The following is a 19,686-nucleotide window of genomic DNA, read 5'->3' on the forward strand; positions in this document are numbered from 1 at the left end:
AAATAGAGCGAACATCAAAAAGATCAGCTTTCTTTTTTTTTCCTCACAGAATTTGACTGCAAACCATCAAAGGGTATCCTGTGGTTCCTAGGTGATGTAAAACAGACTCGCATGTGGTTAACAATTAAAATATTTAGCCATAATTTTAAAAATCATGTTCAAAACGCATCCAGATACCACTGAGCCTAAGTAGCGAAGGAAGTTGTTATTGCTGTTAAGCAAGATCATAGGAAAGAATTAGGAGCGAATGATTGATTTTCACATTATAGTTTATTACAAGGGTTTATAAAATTACCAAGTACATTTAAAGAATCACTGTAAAAAAAAAAAAAAAAAAAAAAGTAGGGAAAAACATTCATATTTGAACTAAGTGAAATGTGTATTTGTAAAAAGGAATAAAATATATGTACAGACAAACTCAACAATCAACAAAAGAGCAAAACATGTAGTCAAATGGCACTCAAAATAAACATATACCTCGCAAGTGCTTCTGTTTATTAATATTAACTAAATGCAATGATAATAATGATAACCAAAAATTATAATTATTACAATAACATAAAACCATATTAACATTTAAACACTGTGTACAATACAGTATAACTGAAATCCATATCATTCTAAATAGAACAGTATTTACCAACAGACTTTACTTATACTAGAACTCTATTCTGAAATATAACAAAAATAGCACTTAAAATAAGATTTCTTACAATAATAATAATAATATTAATAGCAAGAATATTAGGATATTAGACAATGCAAAAATGCTTTACCCATGGCTTTCTAATAGGTGAAATCCCTCTTGCACTCACAACAATTGCAAAAGTGTAGCTGAAGTTATAGCAATCTACTCTCTGTTAGAAAACGGTGAAAGCAGCAGACATTAATTCATTCATTCATTAATTCATAAAAAAAAGATCAGTGGCATATTTTATCAAAGAAAAGTCCTTCGTGTGGCCTGTAAAGGAAGAACCCTCGCCGGGTTGCTCAGAGTCCTGGTGCCTCTCAACCAACCGCCTTTAAAGTCCCTTCAGAGGCGTCTCAAGAAAACTCTCCTGATTGGTGGAATACAGAGTCAATGGCTGATGATTGTCCACTCCGTTCCACCATCATCTACTGTGTTCAATATAATTTCATCGTATATTGATGTGGAGCAGCAGGAAAAAAAGAAACCTTCCTCTTTGCAGAGGTCAGTTGGCACTCTGCTCCATCATATAAATAAAAAGCGACTCCTGAAGCAGCATATACGACAGTTATGACATGTTTTTTTTGCTTATTTTTTCTTCAGATATAACATTTGCAGCAGGAACGAGTCCCCCATTCCCACTATAGCTTGTTTTGAGAGCCTGCACAGGTTCATTTTCTCGTATAGTCTCTGTCTAGTTATATATCTCTCTTCATCTCTCGCCTCCTTTTCACGCTCTCTTAAAAAGAATATTATGAATTGTCACTTATGCACAGAGCATGTATAACAAGTACTGGGTTCGTCTGAAAGCTCCTTCTGTACTGCTAACACACCTGAGTAAATTACACAATCCGCCCATTCATTCTAGTTTACACTGCCTACTCTAACTCCTAATACCTTAGCTGAATAACAACCTGTCCACGCACGTAAACAGGCACACGTGTACATTCGCACAAGAAAAAACACGTAATGTATTTACACACACGCACAAACACCACACATACTGTATATACATATAAACGAGCTTAGCATCCACGAAAAACACTCACACGAACTCTCATCTCAAGACCCTGTGACATCTACATCGGCTTATATGACTGTCCCTTTCACCTCTTCCTTTCTGAAACGTTCCTCTTGTGCTCTCCTGATGTAGCAATACGTTCAGTTAAATTTATATATTTCTGATATACTTCTTTACAAATGATAGACTATACATTTTTGGCAAATGAGAGTCTTTTCAATTTCAGGTGACAGCTCCAAATATGAAGTCTGTTTCTGTCACACGGTGGCATCCAGCATCTCATTCGACTTGGCCATGATCTGATTCTGGTTGGAGTCGAGGCCGAAGAATTTTACACGCAGGCCGTCGGTGGGGTGCACCACAGGCACCGAAATCAAGCGTGGGAATGTCCGCGTGGCCAGTTCGAAGCGACTACCTCCTGCCAGCTCTACAGCTAGGAGTTTGAGAAAGAGTGTGGCCAGCTTCTTGCCGAGGCAGGAGCGAACGCCACCGCCGAAGGGCAGGTAGTGGAAGCGGCCCTCGCGATCCTCGCTCCGCTCTGGGCTGAACCGGTCCGGGTCGAAGGCCTCCACGTCTTTGAACACAGCTGAGGTGTCATGGGTGTCACGGATGCTGTACATGACACTCCAACCTTTGGGTACCTGTACACCCTGAGAGACAGGCAACAAGGACGTTAGAAGTGTTGTTATTGATAACTAAAACTATATGGGAATAGTTCACTCAAAATTGAAAATTCTGTCAATAATTATTCAGCCTCACGTCGTTCCAAACTTATAAGACCTTCCTTCATTTTTGGAACACAAATTAAGATATTTTTGATGAATTCCGAGAGCTTTCTGACCCCAACACAACTGACACATTCAAGGCCCAGAAAGTTAGCAAGGACATTGTTAAAATAGCCCGTGTGATATGGGTACTCTCCTGAACACGTGGTGAAGACTGACATGGAAGAGTTTTTTTTGTTTAATTTGTGCACAAAAAGTATTCTCATAGCTTTATAAAATTAAGATTGAACCACTGATGGACCACTCACATGGACTATTTTAATGATGTCTTGACTACCTTTCTGGGCCTTGAATGTGGTAGTTGCGTTGCTCTCTATGCAGGGTCAGAAAGCTTTCGGATTTCATCAAAAATATCTTAATTTGTGTTCTGAAGATGAACGAATGTGTTTCTAATGTGACCTCAATAACATGTTTTTCATAGTATGTCAACATGAGGGTAAACGATGACAGAATTCTCACTTTTGGGTTCAAGTAGCTGCAAATCCTCAACAACTTACATCCAGCTCAAAGGTCTGTGTGGCAATGCGGTAACCTCCGGACACAGGGGCGAACAGACGCAGGACCTCTTTGATCACGCAGTCCAGGTACTTGAGGCTAATGATGCTCTCCAGTCGTAATTCACCCTGGCACAGACAGCCGTCGTGCAGAAGGCCACAACTCCGCAGCTCCTCACGCAGCTTCTCCAGCACCGCAGGGTGTTGCAGCAACTGCATGATCAGAGACGTGCTGGCGCTGGCTGTTGTGGCAAAAGCTGCAAAGATCAGCTCAATAGTAGACTCCTAAAGAAAGAAAGAAAGAAAGAAAGAGGTCTGTGATTAAATGACACATGTATGGACACTAATCTATGATTTTAGATTTTCTGGCACTTTGACATCTTTTACTGATGATTTGTGGTTTGATTCCTGTGATAAAACTTGCAGAAACTCATATCTGTCAAAATTAATTTTGTAATTGTAACCCTGGACCACAAAACCAGTCATTACAGTCAATTTTTTGAAATTGAGATTTATACATTATTTGAAAGCTGAATAAAAAGCTTTCCATTAATGTCTGTTAGGATAGGACAACTATTTGAAAATCTGAAATCTGAGGATGCAAAAAAAACAAAATATTGAGAAAATTGCCTTTAAAGTTGTCTAAATGAAGTTCTTAGCAATGCATATTATTAATCAAAAATTAAGTTTTGATATATTTACGGTAGGAAATTAAAAAAATATCTTCTTGGAACACTATTTACTTAATATCCTAATGATTTTTGGCATAAAATTGATCATTTTGACCCATACAATGTTTTTTAGCTATTGCTACAAATATACCTGTGCTACTTAATACTATTTGGGTGATACAATTCAAAATAACTGTTTACTACGTTATATACTGTATTTATATATAGTTAGATATCTTTTAATATTTTAATGTCACATGATCCTTCAGAAATGATTTTGATATGCTGATTTGGTGCTCATATAACATTTCGTATTATCAATGTTGTGCTGCTTAATATTTTTTGTAGAAACCGTGATTTTTTTTTAGAATTATTTTATTAACATTTTGAAAGTCATAATGTTTTAACACATCCTTGCTAAATAAAAGTATTAATTTCTTTAAAAAAAATAAATAAATAAACACTGACCCCAACCTTCTGAACAATAGTGTGTATATATATTGTCTCTAGTCAGCTACTTCGCTGCAATCTGACTTCTCTGAATTCTTAGGATGAAGCTTCTTTATTTCTTTTCTTTCCTTCTCTCTTCTTTTTTTTCTTTGAGGTTTGGCAGCCATCTTACACAGGTTTCTTTTTTCTCTCTTCTCTCTCCCTCCCTTTTTTAACTGCTTGCCAGTGAGTTGGTGTTGACAGGCCTGGGAGCCACCCCTGCCGCCAATGTCTGAAGAGACTATGCATGTACCTTACTAAAGAAAACAGCTGAACCGTCTGAGCCGAGTGGAATAACCAGGTAACAATAGCCTACAGGGAAGCATTTATTGACTATTATCTGTGTCATTGAATGTCTGTCATCCCAGTTTGGTCACGCGACTAGAGAATCGAGCAGGAGAGAGAGAAGAGAAATTAAGAGTGCGGTCAGTGGGCAAAGTGTGTTGCCAGAGAGTCGCTGCAAGCCTCTCAATATCATAGTGTTGACTTCCTGTTTAGCTTTAATATGTAATCAAGTAATCACAATTTGACCTCACTCTGAAAACAAAATCATCTGGTGAAAAGAAAATGATTAGCATGAAGAGACTGTGGAAGGATGCCTGGCTGGTGAAAACCATGACCGGTTTTACAGATGTGTAATGTACAGCATTCAATAGAGATGACATGTCAAAAAAACAACTAAAACAAATCATTTGAAATGTATGGTAAAATATCACCGTTCAGTAAGCCAGCACATTATGTCAAAGAGAACTCCTCAATTATGCAGACTAGGCGGCTACTCGATTTCAAACAACTTTAAAGGCAATTTTCTCAATATTTAGATTTTGTTTTGCACCCTCAGATTACAGATTTTCAATAGTTCTATCTCGGGCCAAATATTGTAGAAGGATTCATCTAGATTTAATTTTGCATTTAGTGTTTGATAACTTAACTTTATTAAATTTCTGGGAGGGGGTTTCTACTTGCTGAAGTAATAATGGGTTTATGTGAAGATTGTTTTAAGTTCACTTAAATTAGTTGTCATTTTTTAAGTCTAATAAATGTTAGAATTGATAGCTCTCATTTATACTGTATTGTTGAATGGCTATATTCAATGGTTAAACATTTGGAAAAAATGAAAAATTTCCTAGAGACATCTAATATTGGTATCAGTGATACTCATCTTCAGTCATAAAAATGTATAACAATATTAAAATGTATAACAATATTTTTTGTTGTTTCTACATTTGAAGATTGAATGTGAAATTATTGCAACATAGTATATTTAAAAACTTTCATGTTAGGTGGGATTAATCACAATTAATTTGAGAAAAAAATGTGTGATTAATTTATTCTTTTTTTTATGGATTGACAGCACTAATTTATAATCAACATTTCTCTTCACAGTACACTGTAAAGTTTTTTCATTATATTTGTTTTACGTCGTGTTTGAAATAGCCTTCACACAGGAAAGTATGCCTATGATGCCTTAAAATGTTGTCTAGGTAGACAGCTTTTGAAACAAGGTTTTGCAACAAAGCTGTAGTGTATCAGTAGTACTTTGCTCACCTTGAGCTCCTGCATCGTAAGCTCTGTGTTGTTCTCCTTGGCGCTCTCTAGAAGCACGTCAAGAGCATCAGTGTAGTCTTTCCCCTGAGAATGGAGTGGTTTCTCTCTGATGGCTTTTTCTATGCTTTTCTGGAGCGAGTCTCTTGCACGAATACCCTGCAAACACAAGTCTATTAGTTAATCTACCACTGTGTACCTAATTCACAGAGACAATCGAATCCGTTTTCAATTTAGACAATGCATATTGACATTTTACCTTCCTGTAACCACTAAACGGCAGGTCGATGGGAAGGCTAAAAACGTTCTCCACAAAGTCCTGGAAAGTGTGGAAAAGACAGTGCATCTCCTCTTCAGAAACGCGGAAACCCAGGAGCACGCGCACGGCCATGTGGAAGGAGAGCCGCTGGGACTCACGATAGACGTTGATGGGGTCAGGATTGGAGCTCCACACCCGTAGGGTCTCCTGAATGACCTGCTGGATTTTGGGCAGGTAGCTCTCCAGAGCCTCATGACTGAAGACTTTAGCAAAGATCTGGGAAACACAATTGAAAGTGCGGTCAGTCTGCTGTTTGCATCAGCAGAGAACAAATATGACAAATCGTTTGGCAATCAGTTGAGGAATTTTCTAAATTTATAGCTGCAAGTCCCAAAGCTGATGTATTTTACCAAAGAGCCCAGGACATAATCTAATTGGCCTGAGAAAACAGTGGGAGGGATCTATGATAGCAATATGTGACCCTGGACCACAAAACCAGTCATAAGGGTCAATTGTCTGAAACTGAGATTTATACATCATCTGAAAGCGGTTCATTGATGTAGGTTTGTTGGGATAGAACAATATTTGGCTGAGATACAACTATTTGAAAATCTGGAATCTGAGGGTGCAAAAAATCAAAATATTGAGAAAGTTGTCCAAATAAAGTTCTTAGCTATGCATATATTCAGGGGCATCGTAGTTGGGTGAAAAGGGGGAGTAAATTACCAGGGCCCCAAGTGGGGGGAGGGCCCCCGAGGAGTGAAATTTTATTTTCATTTAAATATAATTTTAAGATCACAATAAATGTTGTTAACTAATGTAAATGCCTGGCGAGAACCCCCGTAACGTAGTATAGCGATCGCGAACCCCCCCCCCCCCCCTTATTTTAGGGGGGGGGGGGCCATTAGCTGAGTCAGTGCACAGGGCCCAGAATTCCCAGCGACGCCCCTGCATATGTTACTAATCAAAAATTAAGTTTTGATATATTTACGGTAGGAAATTTACTAAATATCTTCATGGAATATCCTAATGATTTTTGGCATAAAAGAAAAATGGATAAATTTGACCCATACAATGTATTGTTGGCTATTGCTACAAATATACCCATGCTACTTATAACTGGTTTTGCACTCCAGGGTCACATATTATTTAGGAGTTTTTATCTACATGTATATTGCACTGTTCCGAAAGTAGCTACAAAACTTTTCGTTTTTGACTCAGGCTTATAGAGCTGCTTTGCTGAACTGCACTTCCCACAATGCACCTGGCCCATGAATCACATCATCCATCACAATCCGGCACATCTGTGCTCTACAGACAAGAAATGTCATGAAAATATTATCCTGAAGCCACATTCGGCACCTAAAGTCCAAGCTTATTTGTGTAATAGCTTGAAGCATGGAACATTCTCATTAATTCTAAAGTCCTCTGTATTTCTGACCTTCTTGTACTCTTAACTGCCACTCACCTACCTCCACCTCGCTCTCAGAATATCTGAAACTCTCAGAGAGTTTCCCTCTGCATCAGCAGTGAGGGTGAAAAGCGAAGGTAAGATTTTCCTGGCCGCAGCAGCGCATTTCTAATGTACCTCAGTTGTGCTGGTTTGTTTAGTGAAATAACATCCATGTTCCAGTGCCGACGACTAACAATAGCACTTTTTATATGCCATCTCATTTCAAATACCTCGTCCCCGCCCCGCTTTTTTCCACAGTAGTAAAGGGAAGGGGGCGGAGACTTGTGTGTCCTCCTCCTGTCTCCCTGTCTGACTTTCTTTCGCCAAGGCCCATTTCTTTTTGTCTTCTCAGACACACTTCATCTCTAACACTGAACTAACTCTAGGGATTCACTGGCTGTAAGTATATAATTTAGTTATAAAAATATCTTGTTTCAAACTTATTTAAACTTGGACTTTTCTTCATGTATATAAAGCCACCAAGTTATCTGTCCATTCCACTACATCACCAACATCAGATGCTTTTCTGGCACGTCACGCTGTTCCACACGTGTGGAGGAAAAACGAGTGGCTACAAGCATGTTTGCGTCACACATCTCTCTTTGCTACTTCCCATAAATTAATATATGCAATACAACGCCATATTTATACTGCTTATTGGTTGGGGATTTTTTAAAGGTCACTATTTTCCTTTTGCAAGTCTCTGCGTACTAGACAGACGTCAGTCAAGCTCCGCTAATGCCAGTCCCCATTATACAGGATTTTGAACACTACTGGAAAAAAAGCAGCCGCCTGTCTTCATTACAAAACGTGACTTCTTGTACTGCACTTTCCACACACATACACCCTCAGCCTTTTAAAACTCCCCCACCCTAATAATTTCCATATGTCTTAAATTATATGAAACTGCTCAAAGCTGCTGGTTTGACCAGAATGTAAAGACCTCTTTATTCTCTCCCCTAAACCATTCACTTTCTTTACACTTCTCTCTACTTTTCCAATCTCTCTCTTGCTCTCCCTTTTCTGTCTCTCCCCCGCTGACTAAAACAAAATCCCTCATTCACAGCGAGATCACTTTGTGTAGGCAGGTGAGCGCAGAATTAAGATCCTGTGCCCTCTACTGGCCAACCTAATAAATTCAATGCCTCACCATATCTACTGTTTGATAGGCCCAATGCTAATTTGGTTGATCTAATATTACTTAATGAACTGTTGTGTGACCAGCACATAGATAAAGACACGGAAGAACTTTTGTTAATAATTCTATCATTTATATAGCTACATCCCAACCTCACAGAGCCCTATGGATCTAATGCTTGCATTAAGCCTCTCTCCAGTACATGTATATGTGTTGCAATTGTCTTTGAAGAGAAATTCTATTCTTTGCAAAACGTCATGCCTATAACGGGACATCCCAGAGAGCTTAGAGGCTCTTTCCAGTCTAGAATATAAACTGTACATTGCTGTATGCCTCCAGAGAGGTTGAAGAACAAATGAAAATATATTTTTGACATTAGTGCGCAGAGCAGGACATTGAAACCTGGGTGAATGGGGTCCATAAGGCGGTCTTTGTCCGTCTGAGGCTGGCTGACTAATTAGCAGTCATTAGGGGGTTTGCGTGAGGCCCTGGACCTGGAGGATTAACCAGACTGATTACACCCCGCTGACCCCTCAATGGAACAGGTGTGTGGGGTGAAACTCAAGCCTCCAAGGGACTGAAGAGAACCAGGGTCCACAAAAAAGCTATTTTGTTCCCGAACAATGGGTTGGATTTGAGGAGAAGCTAGTTATGAGCGTAATCCTCCATTGTGAGCAGACTGTTATGTGTAACAATAGTGAGCAAGGCATTGTGAGTATCTGTACGCAAATCTGGACCTAGGGATGGCAAAGCTCTTTCCATTTGACCTTCTATCTTGTTTCTTTCACTCCATCTCTCGTTCTTACTCGGTTTTGTCTTTTCACGAATTCAAAACATTTTTCAGCAGCAATGCAGCATCCATTAAGAGATAAGGATGGTTCCCACACATAATAAAACTGCATTTGAGTGTTAAATAACCGTATATGGACCTTACCTTTCTTCTTTTGCGGTGGATGTCTCCTATGGAGTTGGCCAGACTGTTAGGACCCAGTAGAGTGCTGGTGCTTTGGGGCCAGTCCACAGTGACCAGGCTGTGTTCTCCCATCAAAACCTTACGCACATTCTCTGCCCCCGTGACCCGGATAAGTGGCCGCCCGAGCAGATGAGTCTTGAATACATTCCCATACTTCTGCCTCCTTGACGCATGGAAACCCGCACCCTGAAAAAGAGAAGCAGGTGGAAGAAGAAAAAAATACATTAGTTGCAGATTAAACAGTGGAACAGATGAGTAAAATGTCATGCAATTCTTTACAAACAGATCGTTAATAGCTGGTCTGTGTGGTAATATAGTACATCGGGCAGGACATCCAAATGATTACCTATCATTCATCGACCTCAAATATGACTTTTCATCTGAAATATGTATGTAGTAGCAACTTGGCAGCTCAATTTAATGTTAACCTAGAAAATGTGTGCTAAAGTGTCTGTGCAGAGTGTGAATGCTCAAAATCTTTATTTGTCTGCACTCAGAATAACAATGAAACATTTCGCTTTTGTAAAATAATTAAAGCAAAAAGGATGCACTTTCTCCCGTCTCTGTCTCTGTGAACTTGAGCGCAAAACTTTGAAACTCTGTGTATACTTGCCTTACAGACATGAAAATGTATTTATTGAGAGTGAAATGTCTCCTTTTAAAATAACCAATTCAAATAGAAAACAAATATTCTCAGATTTTGCATCACTACTGCAGAGATGACGAGTCAGTGCCACCAACTTTATCTCTTAAGCCGAAAACAAAGCAAGCACTAGTTTATCAATAAATTATCAAATTGTTAATGTAGTCCCTGACACATTCATAATTATTTTATCTGCTGGGCAAGCTTTTTCTGTGTCCGCTTGAGAACTTATTAGGCTATGTAGGCAATTAAAGGCTTATTATTATGACTTATATGGTTTATTAATAAACGTGTGACTAATAGTCGACTAATGCTTAAAATGAACGACTACTAGTTGATCAGAAAAATCTTTAGTCGAGGACAGCCCTAGAATATTTATATGTATATATAAATACACATACATATATGTATGTATTTAAGAAATAAGTGTATATATTTACATTTCTATTATGTAAACACAAACTTTTGATGCGATTAATCACAATTAATCGGTTTGACTGCACTATTACCGTATTATTTATATTAGGATATTTTATTATAAATTAATACTGTACAGAATTGTTAATATTATTGTTAATATTATGATTTTAATAAGTCACCAACATGCCCGAAGCAAAAAATAGCTGTTGATTTTAAACCATAAATTGAACAGAATTATTACCTTTGTAGTTTCAATCACATTATTAGCCTTTAGCCTAGCTATAACCCATAAAATTAAACACAACACTGTAGGCTAAGGCTTTTCATCTTAATATTACAGATGTTATGAGGTGTTAGGGCTAATGGGTATTTGGAATGAAGGGTGTTAGCCTTGTGGGATTAGCTCACATGTTTGTTTTTGTATTGTAAGGGCATAAGGGTCCCGTTCACGGCATTCTTTATGCAATTGGGTTAGCTTTAGCTAAGAAGGGGCTTAGCCTTCAGGATCACGCTGAGAGTAGTGATCTAATGAGTATATGAGCGCAGCCATTAGCTCTCAGAAGTCGGTGTGTTGTGTGAAAGATTGGCTGAAGTGCTAATCAGCAAGGAATCCAGTACATCCTGCAAACTTTCACCTTTGACCTCTTCACCTCTACGATTTAAGAACAAGCAGAGTGATTACCCCAAACATCTAAAAGGGACGTTTAAGGGTTACAGAAACACACTTGACAAGAACCTGAATGGCCTGTAGCCATACCATCTGCCTGACTGAAATGCCACAGTTTTAACGCTCTATGTATTTCGCACATATACACAAATACACTGCAGAGAAAATATACATAATTGAATGCATTATTCTGCACAGTACTAAAGTAAAACTAATTTATAGTCATCATGCACATTTAAGTTATGAACATGATAAAGACTCTTAGCTCTGGAGTGAGTTGCTCTGGATAACACACACAGTAATTGCCTCTAGCCCTCGAGACCTCTGCTGAGCACATAAAGACGGCCTGTAACCTCTCAGCCTCACACACACATACTGACCCCATGGCAGGAAGTGGCAGTAGAGCTGTTTGCTCCCCTTGCCACCCTCCCCCCTCCCTTACCAAAATTTGTGACCAGTTTCATCGAGCACACTCCAACACTCACACTCTTATTTGCGAGGATAAATTTAGCAGCATGCAAGGCTTTTTTTCCTGTTTGGCTGAGAGAAACTAGCCTGAATACACTTCACCTCAGCATGCTATATGTGTGTTAATACCTGTTCAAGTCAAATGTGAAGTGTATAAACCATGAATTAGTGTTTTATTGTATTATAGATGATGTTTTGCCATTGACAGTAGATGTGCCTAAGAGTACCGTGTTCAGAAAGGAAATGAAGAGTACTACGGAACCCCTAAAAATATATATTTCAATGCTTTCTCTTGCAATTACATCCTTGGGTAATTATACTGTATATAAATTGCAGGCATCAGGGAGCCGCTATTAATATGCAGGGCATTTAAATCGCTTTTGCATGTGCTTTTGCTTTTTACTTTTGAGATTTGTGATTACACGTACTCTGTGCATAACTATGGAGCGCCAGTACTTACCACACATTTTACAAGATTAGATGTTTGTCAGTGGTGCTCAGGATCTGTAAATCATTCTATCATCCTATCACTCATTTCTCCTTACTCTGTTTATGTGGTAAGTTAAATTTTATGTGCTGTAATGTAACAGGCCACCGCTAGCAAGCGGCTAACCATGTCCCTTTAGTGGCTCCATAGAACGCAAATGGAGTCACTATTCGGGCACATCCCTAATTGACAGGAATCTTTTTGGAGTTTAGGTGATTAGCTTAATATCACTTATGTTCAAAATGAAAACTCACAAGCAAAGGTGGCAGAATTCAAACTGCATACCTCGGGAGCGTTTTACTCTAAGTATATGGACAGGGTAGTTTTTGTCACTTTCCCCCCATCTCCTGGTCTCAAATATAAGGGCCAGGTTCTGAACATATTGCTGCTTTAACTGAGGGCAAGCACTTCCCAATCCCCTTCCGGTCCGCCCTTAGTCCAAAAACCAATCTTTTGGGAGATGGATAAGAGTTCCACCCCTTTTCATGTACTTGTGGCCAGAGGCTGGGTTTCTCACCTTCATATATAAACAAATAAACAGATTAGTTCATGAATGATGTCTTGCTGTTGAATTTTTAAAACATACTGTACGTCAGCAAACATTAAGGAGCATAAATGTATGTGAATGCATCTGAAATGCACTGCATTTTAATTATTGACATAAAATCATCTGACCTCACTTTTTTTAATCACCTTTGACCTTGACTGACTGACACATCCAACACCTCTATATTGTTCTGAGAACATAAATGACAACCTTATCTCACGACTGGCTTAATCGGCTTAATTAAATAGTGAGATTATGAGATCAAACTAACGAGATATATGCTCACCAAGGTTAGACAAGGTCAGACAAAAGGGGATTAAGTCTCACTTTCTCAACTGCCAAAGTTTAACCAGAACTGGCTGAACATGTGGGAGAGAATATGGCTGTAAAATCTGCAGTGATGGACGATTTAAACCATATTTCACACTTTCACACTTTTCTTTCTCAGTTTTCACAATTTTTCCAGCAAAAGCCTGTTTTGAGTTTTATAGTTTTGGCGGGATTATGTCATTTTCAAACATTTTCGGTTCCTCGTTGGGTGGGTGAAAAAATTCCTGATTCGAGAATCATAAACCACCAGTTTGGACTTCAGAAAAACAAGGTTTAGTCAGTAAGAAACAGTTTTAGACTGTTGTTCCCTCAGAGAACTCCGTCTATTGCCAAACAGACACATGGCATCCCGAGACCTCGCCAGGTGTTGGACAGGGGGCACAGCCACTGCGTGAACAGTGTGTGGGGGGAGAGAAATGTTCACTGGCCAGCTCACATCCAGTCTATACTTAAAGACACTGAGGATTTCACATATCAGGTGAGTGTGAGGGCAAGAGGTAATGCTGACATGAACAACCACATGCACACACACACACATCCAAAAGCAATGCAGGGGAAGAAGGGGAAAATAAATGTAGTATCTTTCACCACATGGTGAGAACTGAGTGTGTGAGATGATGGATGATTGTGTGTGTGTGTTCACCTCTCAGCAGTGGGACCGGTCGGTATGAGAGAGAGAAAGGAGCCGTTTTCAACCTGACAGGGCCAGGACAAGGCCGTCTTTCACACATGCCCAACATAAGGGCACACTCTAACTCTCTCTCTGTTGATTTCAATGTATAAACACATTTACGCGCAAGTGAACTTGTAATTTGTATTATATTATGTTTGTTTATGGTCTTTGTTCTGTCATATTTCCCCTTCAGACGATTTCTTTTTTTGACGTCATGTGTAACCTGCGTGAACTTAGTGTGTTTGATAATTCTGGGAACAAGAACATCCATTTTAAACACCACATGCTGTCATCTTTACCAGACCAGGACCTTTTTTCCACCTCTGTATGAGTAGTGAAAGTGTGCAATGTATGGTCACACACTACATCACCAAAAACACATATACATTTCTCACATCTACATGTGTGTATTTACACATGTAGGGGCCAGCAGTTCCCTCTTAAACAAGTGTACACAGAAGGGCAGCCAGAGAGGATCCAGTCCTGACCTGTGTAGTACAAGTGAAAAGTGCAAAAGATGTGCAAGAAGATGGGAAAAGCTAATGGTTTTCCTGCTTGCAAGTGATTGACAGTGAGGTGAGCATAAGAAAATGTGATTAGGATGGTGATTGACAGTAAAGTGAGCATAAGAAAATGTGATTAGGATGGTTTAATGGTCACAGTCTGCTTCATAGAAAAGTGACTCGGCGCGCTGGAAATAGCAAAACGGGTCGTGAGGCGAAATGGGGAGACAAACGCGCTGGGCTTGGCCGCGCAGATGTCATTTGGCTAGAAGGTGAGAAATGTCCTCCCTCATTTCACAAGGCCACAGAAGCTCAGACGTGCAGAGAACGAAAATAAAACAAAAAACCCAAAAGGGTCACTGACGCACAAAAGCTCCACACACCCTGGAAAAGCAATGAGGTAATAATCTGCAGCTTACTTGCACTGTCAAACACACACACACGTATGCGGCCAGTGCGTTCGTTCGCTTCTGCACGCGTGCATGCTGGTGGTGACTTCGTTGCTCCGAGCTCGCGTTCTTAAAAACCAAGTGAAATCGGCTGTCAGTCATATAAAAGCCTGTTTGTTTTGAGCAAAGGCAGATTGGGTTCAAGAACTCTGTTAGAGGTTGAGGTTAGATGATCTTCAGCGATAAGACCAAAAAGCTTTCCACATTCATTTGGACCGCAAAACACATGTCAGATGTTGCTTGAAGACAATAAAGTGCGCAGGACTCTTGGCAGAAGAACATCTGTGTCAGAAGCTCGTGCAGCTGCGTAGATTTTGTCACTTGACGTATTTAAAACCTTAGAATCAGAATGAAATAGATATGACAACAAATAGACTAGACGAATAATAGATTATTGTCAGATCAGATGTGTTTACAGTAGATGTGTATGTTCAGTTATGTGCTCTTGGACCTCACACAAAACATGTCTGTTCTCTGCCTCTGGAGGTGAAAGGGTTAACTCGCCACGTTCAATAGTTTCTTTTATTTTGAAAAGAAATTTATCAGATATTTTACAAGGGGGCGCAATAAAGAGGACCGCTTTTTTCCACTGGCCCATTCCGCACAGAGTGCGCAGGACTAAAAATACAAATTTCTGTGTAAATTGGACACCAGTCGAGCCTCCCGCTACATAAATGTAGCCTTTGTGTGCCAGTGGAAATGTTATACAAATGACCCCTTTATTAAAATCACAAAAAAACCTTTTAATTATATTTATTCAGATCAGCTACGGTTGACCTTAACACAGGGGTGCTACGCGAGGGACCGGGGGGGTGCAATTTCATATGCAATTTCAATCACCTCAGTGTGTTTCTTCTGCATACGACCGCCGTAAAGAAAGACGAGACGAAAAGAAAGATGGATGGAGCGGCGGGATTTGAAAAGTGTACAGCAAGTTTTGCTTGGCACACCATTCTGCTCCGTGCTCTTTATTTGTATCACTCATTATTCTGACCCTTGTCCTCAGGTCCTTCTGTATATATCCATGTGCGTCTGCACGGCTTAGTCTGGGGGCCGCTGTGTTTATTGGTTCAGAGCGGCAGGTAACGACGCGGGAGGAGTTCTCCGTACGCTGACCCACAGTCTCAGCGTAAATAAAGATAATATGTCCATTTACTGAAATAGCCCGTTGGAATCTCTCAGGATGTGTGCGTTGGCCCGTCTCCATTGGGGTATAGACAGCATTTCTGCAGAGAGAGAGAGGGGGAAAGCGAGCAGAGGCAGTAGGACTTGAGGTCCCATTATTTGGCCATCAGTCACCCTTGGGTGTACCCGCCAATGAACGGAGATATGGGAATTTCGGGCAATGTAGTGAGAAATGGTTTCGCTTAATGCCGAGCGAACGCCAAAGCCCACGAGACAAGCGCGAAGAACCTAAATGTGGCCGAGCTGAGAGAATGGGCTCCCCTTTGACCTGGAAACACTTTGTGGAGAGAGATTATGGTTGTTCAGTGCAGTGTGAGCGCTCACCCCGGGGACCCCCTTTTCTTCTCTTTTCTATCCCCCTACCTTCCTCCTCCTCCCACTACTGCTGCCAAGCCCCCTTCGCTTTCACCCCCCGTCCCCTGTTCCTAAAGACAAGAGGCTGTTTGAGGGGTTGCTGGTGCGTTCCAGAGGTGAAAAAGGGGCCACAGCGCACTGGTGCCAGTCATGCCCGTTTCATGCTCACTAATCCCGACAAGCCCCAGGAGAAAGCCAGAAAGCGAGAGAGAGGGGATGCTGGAAGACTGTTCCTAAATCCAACAGGTCTCTATAGGCCATGCTCTCTGGAATTCTGATCAGAGCCCCAAGCCGTGTAGTCTTTGTTCCAGGGTGTGGGTGTGTTTTTGACCCCCTGGTGGGCAGCTTTATTGCCACCCAGACTGGAGCGATTTGGGTCAAGGTGGAGACGTGGGGTAGAGGTAAGGGAGGGCTGCCCACTGGGTGAACTGTGCTCTCATGTTAGACAGCCTTCCCTGTGTACTCAGAAACTGCTCACATATAATAATCATTGTTAATGTCAGCCCACAATTAAAAAGTAATGGCCCTGGCATAGTCACAGTTAAGTTTATGCTCCATAAGGATATTTCAGCAAAACTTGGAGCACCGCTAAGGAGAGGACAAAAAAATGAAAGTTCTGACCATATATTTTTTGTGGTCAATTGAATATTCATACACAGACAAAATACAAAATCATTTCATAATTCAAAACGACAGACACACCACAAGAGAACGCAAAAAAATTACACTCCTCTGAGTCCATAAATCTATGTCAATCACAGATTTGACCCACTTATGGATTCAACTGCCGCTACACTGAGGCTTAAGGAGAGAATTGTGGTCCACAAAAGGGGTTAACCGACAAAATTAAGTGGTTATCTTAAATGTATCTGTGTAACAGATTGTTAAAAAGCAATGCATGTTTTCAGAAGCACAAGAAGGAGAGAGATCAACATTTCAAACTGCACAGTAGCTCTCGGTCGCCTCGCAGTCATGCTTCGAGCTATGGCAATGAGCAATGACACAAGTTTGGCACAAATGGACCGGACCAAATCCTATTGATTTTAAATATGTAACTCTGAGATGCACTCAAGCCTGTTTGTTTTCGTAGAGAGCCTGCCAACTGCATGGAAATTCTCTTCTGGATTTCCAGCAAGTTTGGAGAATCTATTCCTGACCAGAGAATTTGATCTGTACACCACTCAGACCAGGACATTCCTCTCTATTGAACCTCAGCAAATCTCAGTTTAAAGCAACCCACTCCAGCTACTGCAAGCCAATGTCCAGGGACATCCTAATGCGCACCATGGATTTTAATGTGGAAAGAATTCCTCAGACATTTATTCACGATTTCTACTGTATGGAATGTTTTTTACAGCTAAGGTTTGTGTAATAACCTACTTTCAAAATACCACATTATAGCCGCTGTGTTGATTTTTATTCAGTTCTTGCGCTACCTTGTTTTTTAAGTTCTAAGACCAGCCATGTGAGCGTTCACAAACTTCCCTGACTTCTCAAGATAGAATGTACTGTATGCGCACCACGCGCTGTCAGGGTATTATGACAGAACGGCACGGCATCATTCACAACACGCGGGTTCGTCTAGAGTAACCGGTGCGCTTAATTACAGAAGCTCAATGAGAGCGCGACACTACCTGCCCTAGCGATCAATCCCACCCCGTGCGCCAAGAGGAGTTTATGCGCGCTTTGACAAGCGGTGCTCAGTGGCTGTGTTCTCCCGCGCATCGGAAGCCAAGGACTACAATATTTCTGGAACGGAGCGCGCCTTTCTTGGCAGCCGCAAACAGGTTGTTCCACGTGGATTGAGAACTGGCTGTATGAAACAAAAACTGTCGGCTATCTAAAACAGACAGCTTATTAACACCATGGAAATATGGCACGGATGAAATTGCACACGTGGGAATAACTAACCTGCAGGCTGTTAGCTTTTTAAAGCGCACTATTACGCTCGGGCGCACACGTGCGAAAGGCATTAGTGGACGTTATCCTACTCTTGATGTGTCTTTAACAACCCAGTTACATACAGGGAGACTATATACACTGGTGAGCGCACGAATCCGCGGTGCCTGGCGCGCACCGGAGCGACAACAAAGCGACTGGAAACTTGGAAAGACACAAGGAGATGGAGCGCTTACCTGAAAGAACCAGTGGCATGTTTCTCCAATGATAGGGAACCCCATGGATCCTTTGGGCATAGGCAGCTTGCAGCTCTTGTCCCGTGTTGCGGTCCACCTCAGCTGCCAGAGTTGCTGGGACACGGCCAGAAGAAGTGCCATGGACACTAAACACGCAGCCAGCGTCGCCAGCGCCGAGACAAGGTCAAAACTCTCGAAGAGCATGGCTGTGAACGTCCGGGGACTTGTTTCAGATAGTTCTTTGGAGTGATGAGCACTACAGTGGTTAAGCCTTCTCGGGAGTATATGAGTGACTTAAAATGTTATATATGATTTGCTGCTACAATTATTCTAAAAAAAAAAAAAAAAAAAAAAAGGAAATAGCTGAGAAGATTATCTTTCACCAAAAGGCAACGCAACAAAGTTTTGTAATAAAAAGTGAATGAATAAACTGAAGTGTTTAATTAGCAGAATGCTGGATATTATAAATCGATCTTAAATGTTTGTATATCATTTTAAATTATGCAGATCGCTTTCCAATATTCCCGTGAGTTTTAAATTGAATTAAAAAAAATTAAATGTACATTTGGCGTGAACCTGTCAAACTTGAAACTTAGAAATTTTGTTCTAAGTTTCAAACTCTTGTTTAAAAAATTAACTTTAAGTTACTTTTTTTTTTTTTTTTTTTTAAAAGAATAATTTATTTTAAAAAATATCTCTTACAGGAAAGCTCGATATAAGCTCTTTAAATGCACTGAAATCAAGTAATGGTCATAAGGAAGACGCAGAAATAAATGAAAGTAATAATCCTCCGAAGTTTGATGCCTATGAGCAGTAAAAATCTTCAGATGACTGTAGTGCGTCTCGCTAGCCCGTTTTCTGATGCGGTTTTACTCTCTACCTCTCTCTTGCGCTCTAGCTCTCTCTCTCTTCACATACAGTTTCTCAATGTGAGTTCGAGTCGCACAGCGAGCCTCCAATGTGTGTTTATATAGCGGAGGCAGTGAGGCGGCATTCGGCCAGGGTGCAAGCGGCTCCCCCCTTACCCCACCCCACCGAACTGAGGCGGGGTGAAAAGTGAACGGGCCGGGCGCTGGAGCGTGCGGGACCTGGAGAAGAGCCCAAAGAGAGAGGGAGAGAGAGAGGGAGGAAGAATTTCAATATTTTAAGTCTCATACGTTCGAGAACCTATCACCTGCCACTCGCGGAATATGCATATGGTTAAATCATACGAGCTTAAACTTAATGATGCTGTTTGAGCTACCTTGATTACTCAGCATGGATTTAAACCCTTAGTTCAAAAACCACAGGAAAAAAGGAGATGTAATAT

The 19,686-nt window shown here is 40.6% G+C and overlaps 1 protein-coding gene across 1 annotated transcript; it reads right to left on the bottom strand.

Annotated features, from left to right (window-relative positions):
- Positions 1-251: 251 nt before the first annotated feature.
- Positions 252-19,305, bottom strand: cyp26b1 (cytochrome P450, family 26, subfamily b, polypeptide 1). Its single transcript, XM_073836268.1, has 6 exons — positions 18,378-19,305; positions 9,478-9,702; positions 5,953-6,228; positions 5,697-5,852; positions 2,992-3,273; positions 252-2,359 (listed from the first exon to the last, which is right to left on the bottom strand). Exons 1-6 carry the CDS (start codon positions 18,579-18,581, stop codon positions 1,967-1,969), a joined length of 1,536 nt encoding a protein of 511 aa, XP_073692369.1. The 5' UTR covers positions 18,582-19,305; the 3' UTR covers positions 252-1,966.
- Between the last annotated feature and the right edge of the window lie 381 nt (positions 19,306-19,686).

This window comes from Garra rufa, chromosome 3, assembly GCF_049309525.1.
Source record: "Garra rufa chromosome 3, GarRuf1.0, whole genome shotgun sequence".
NCBI classification, from domain to species: Eukaryota; Metazoa; Chordata; class Actinopteri; order Cypriniformes; family Cyprinidae; genus Garra; species Garra rufa.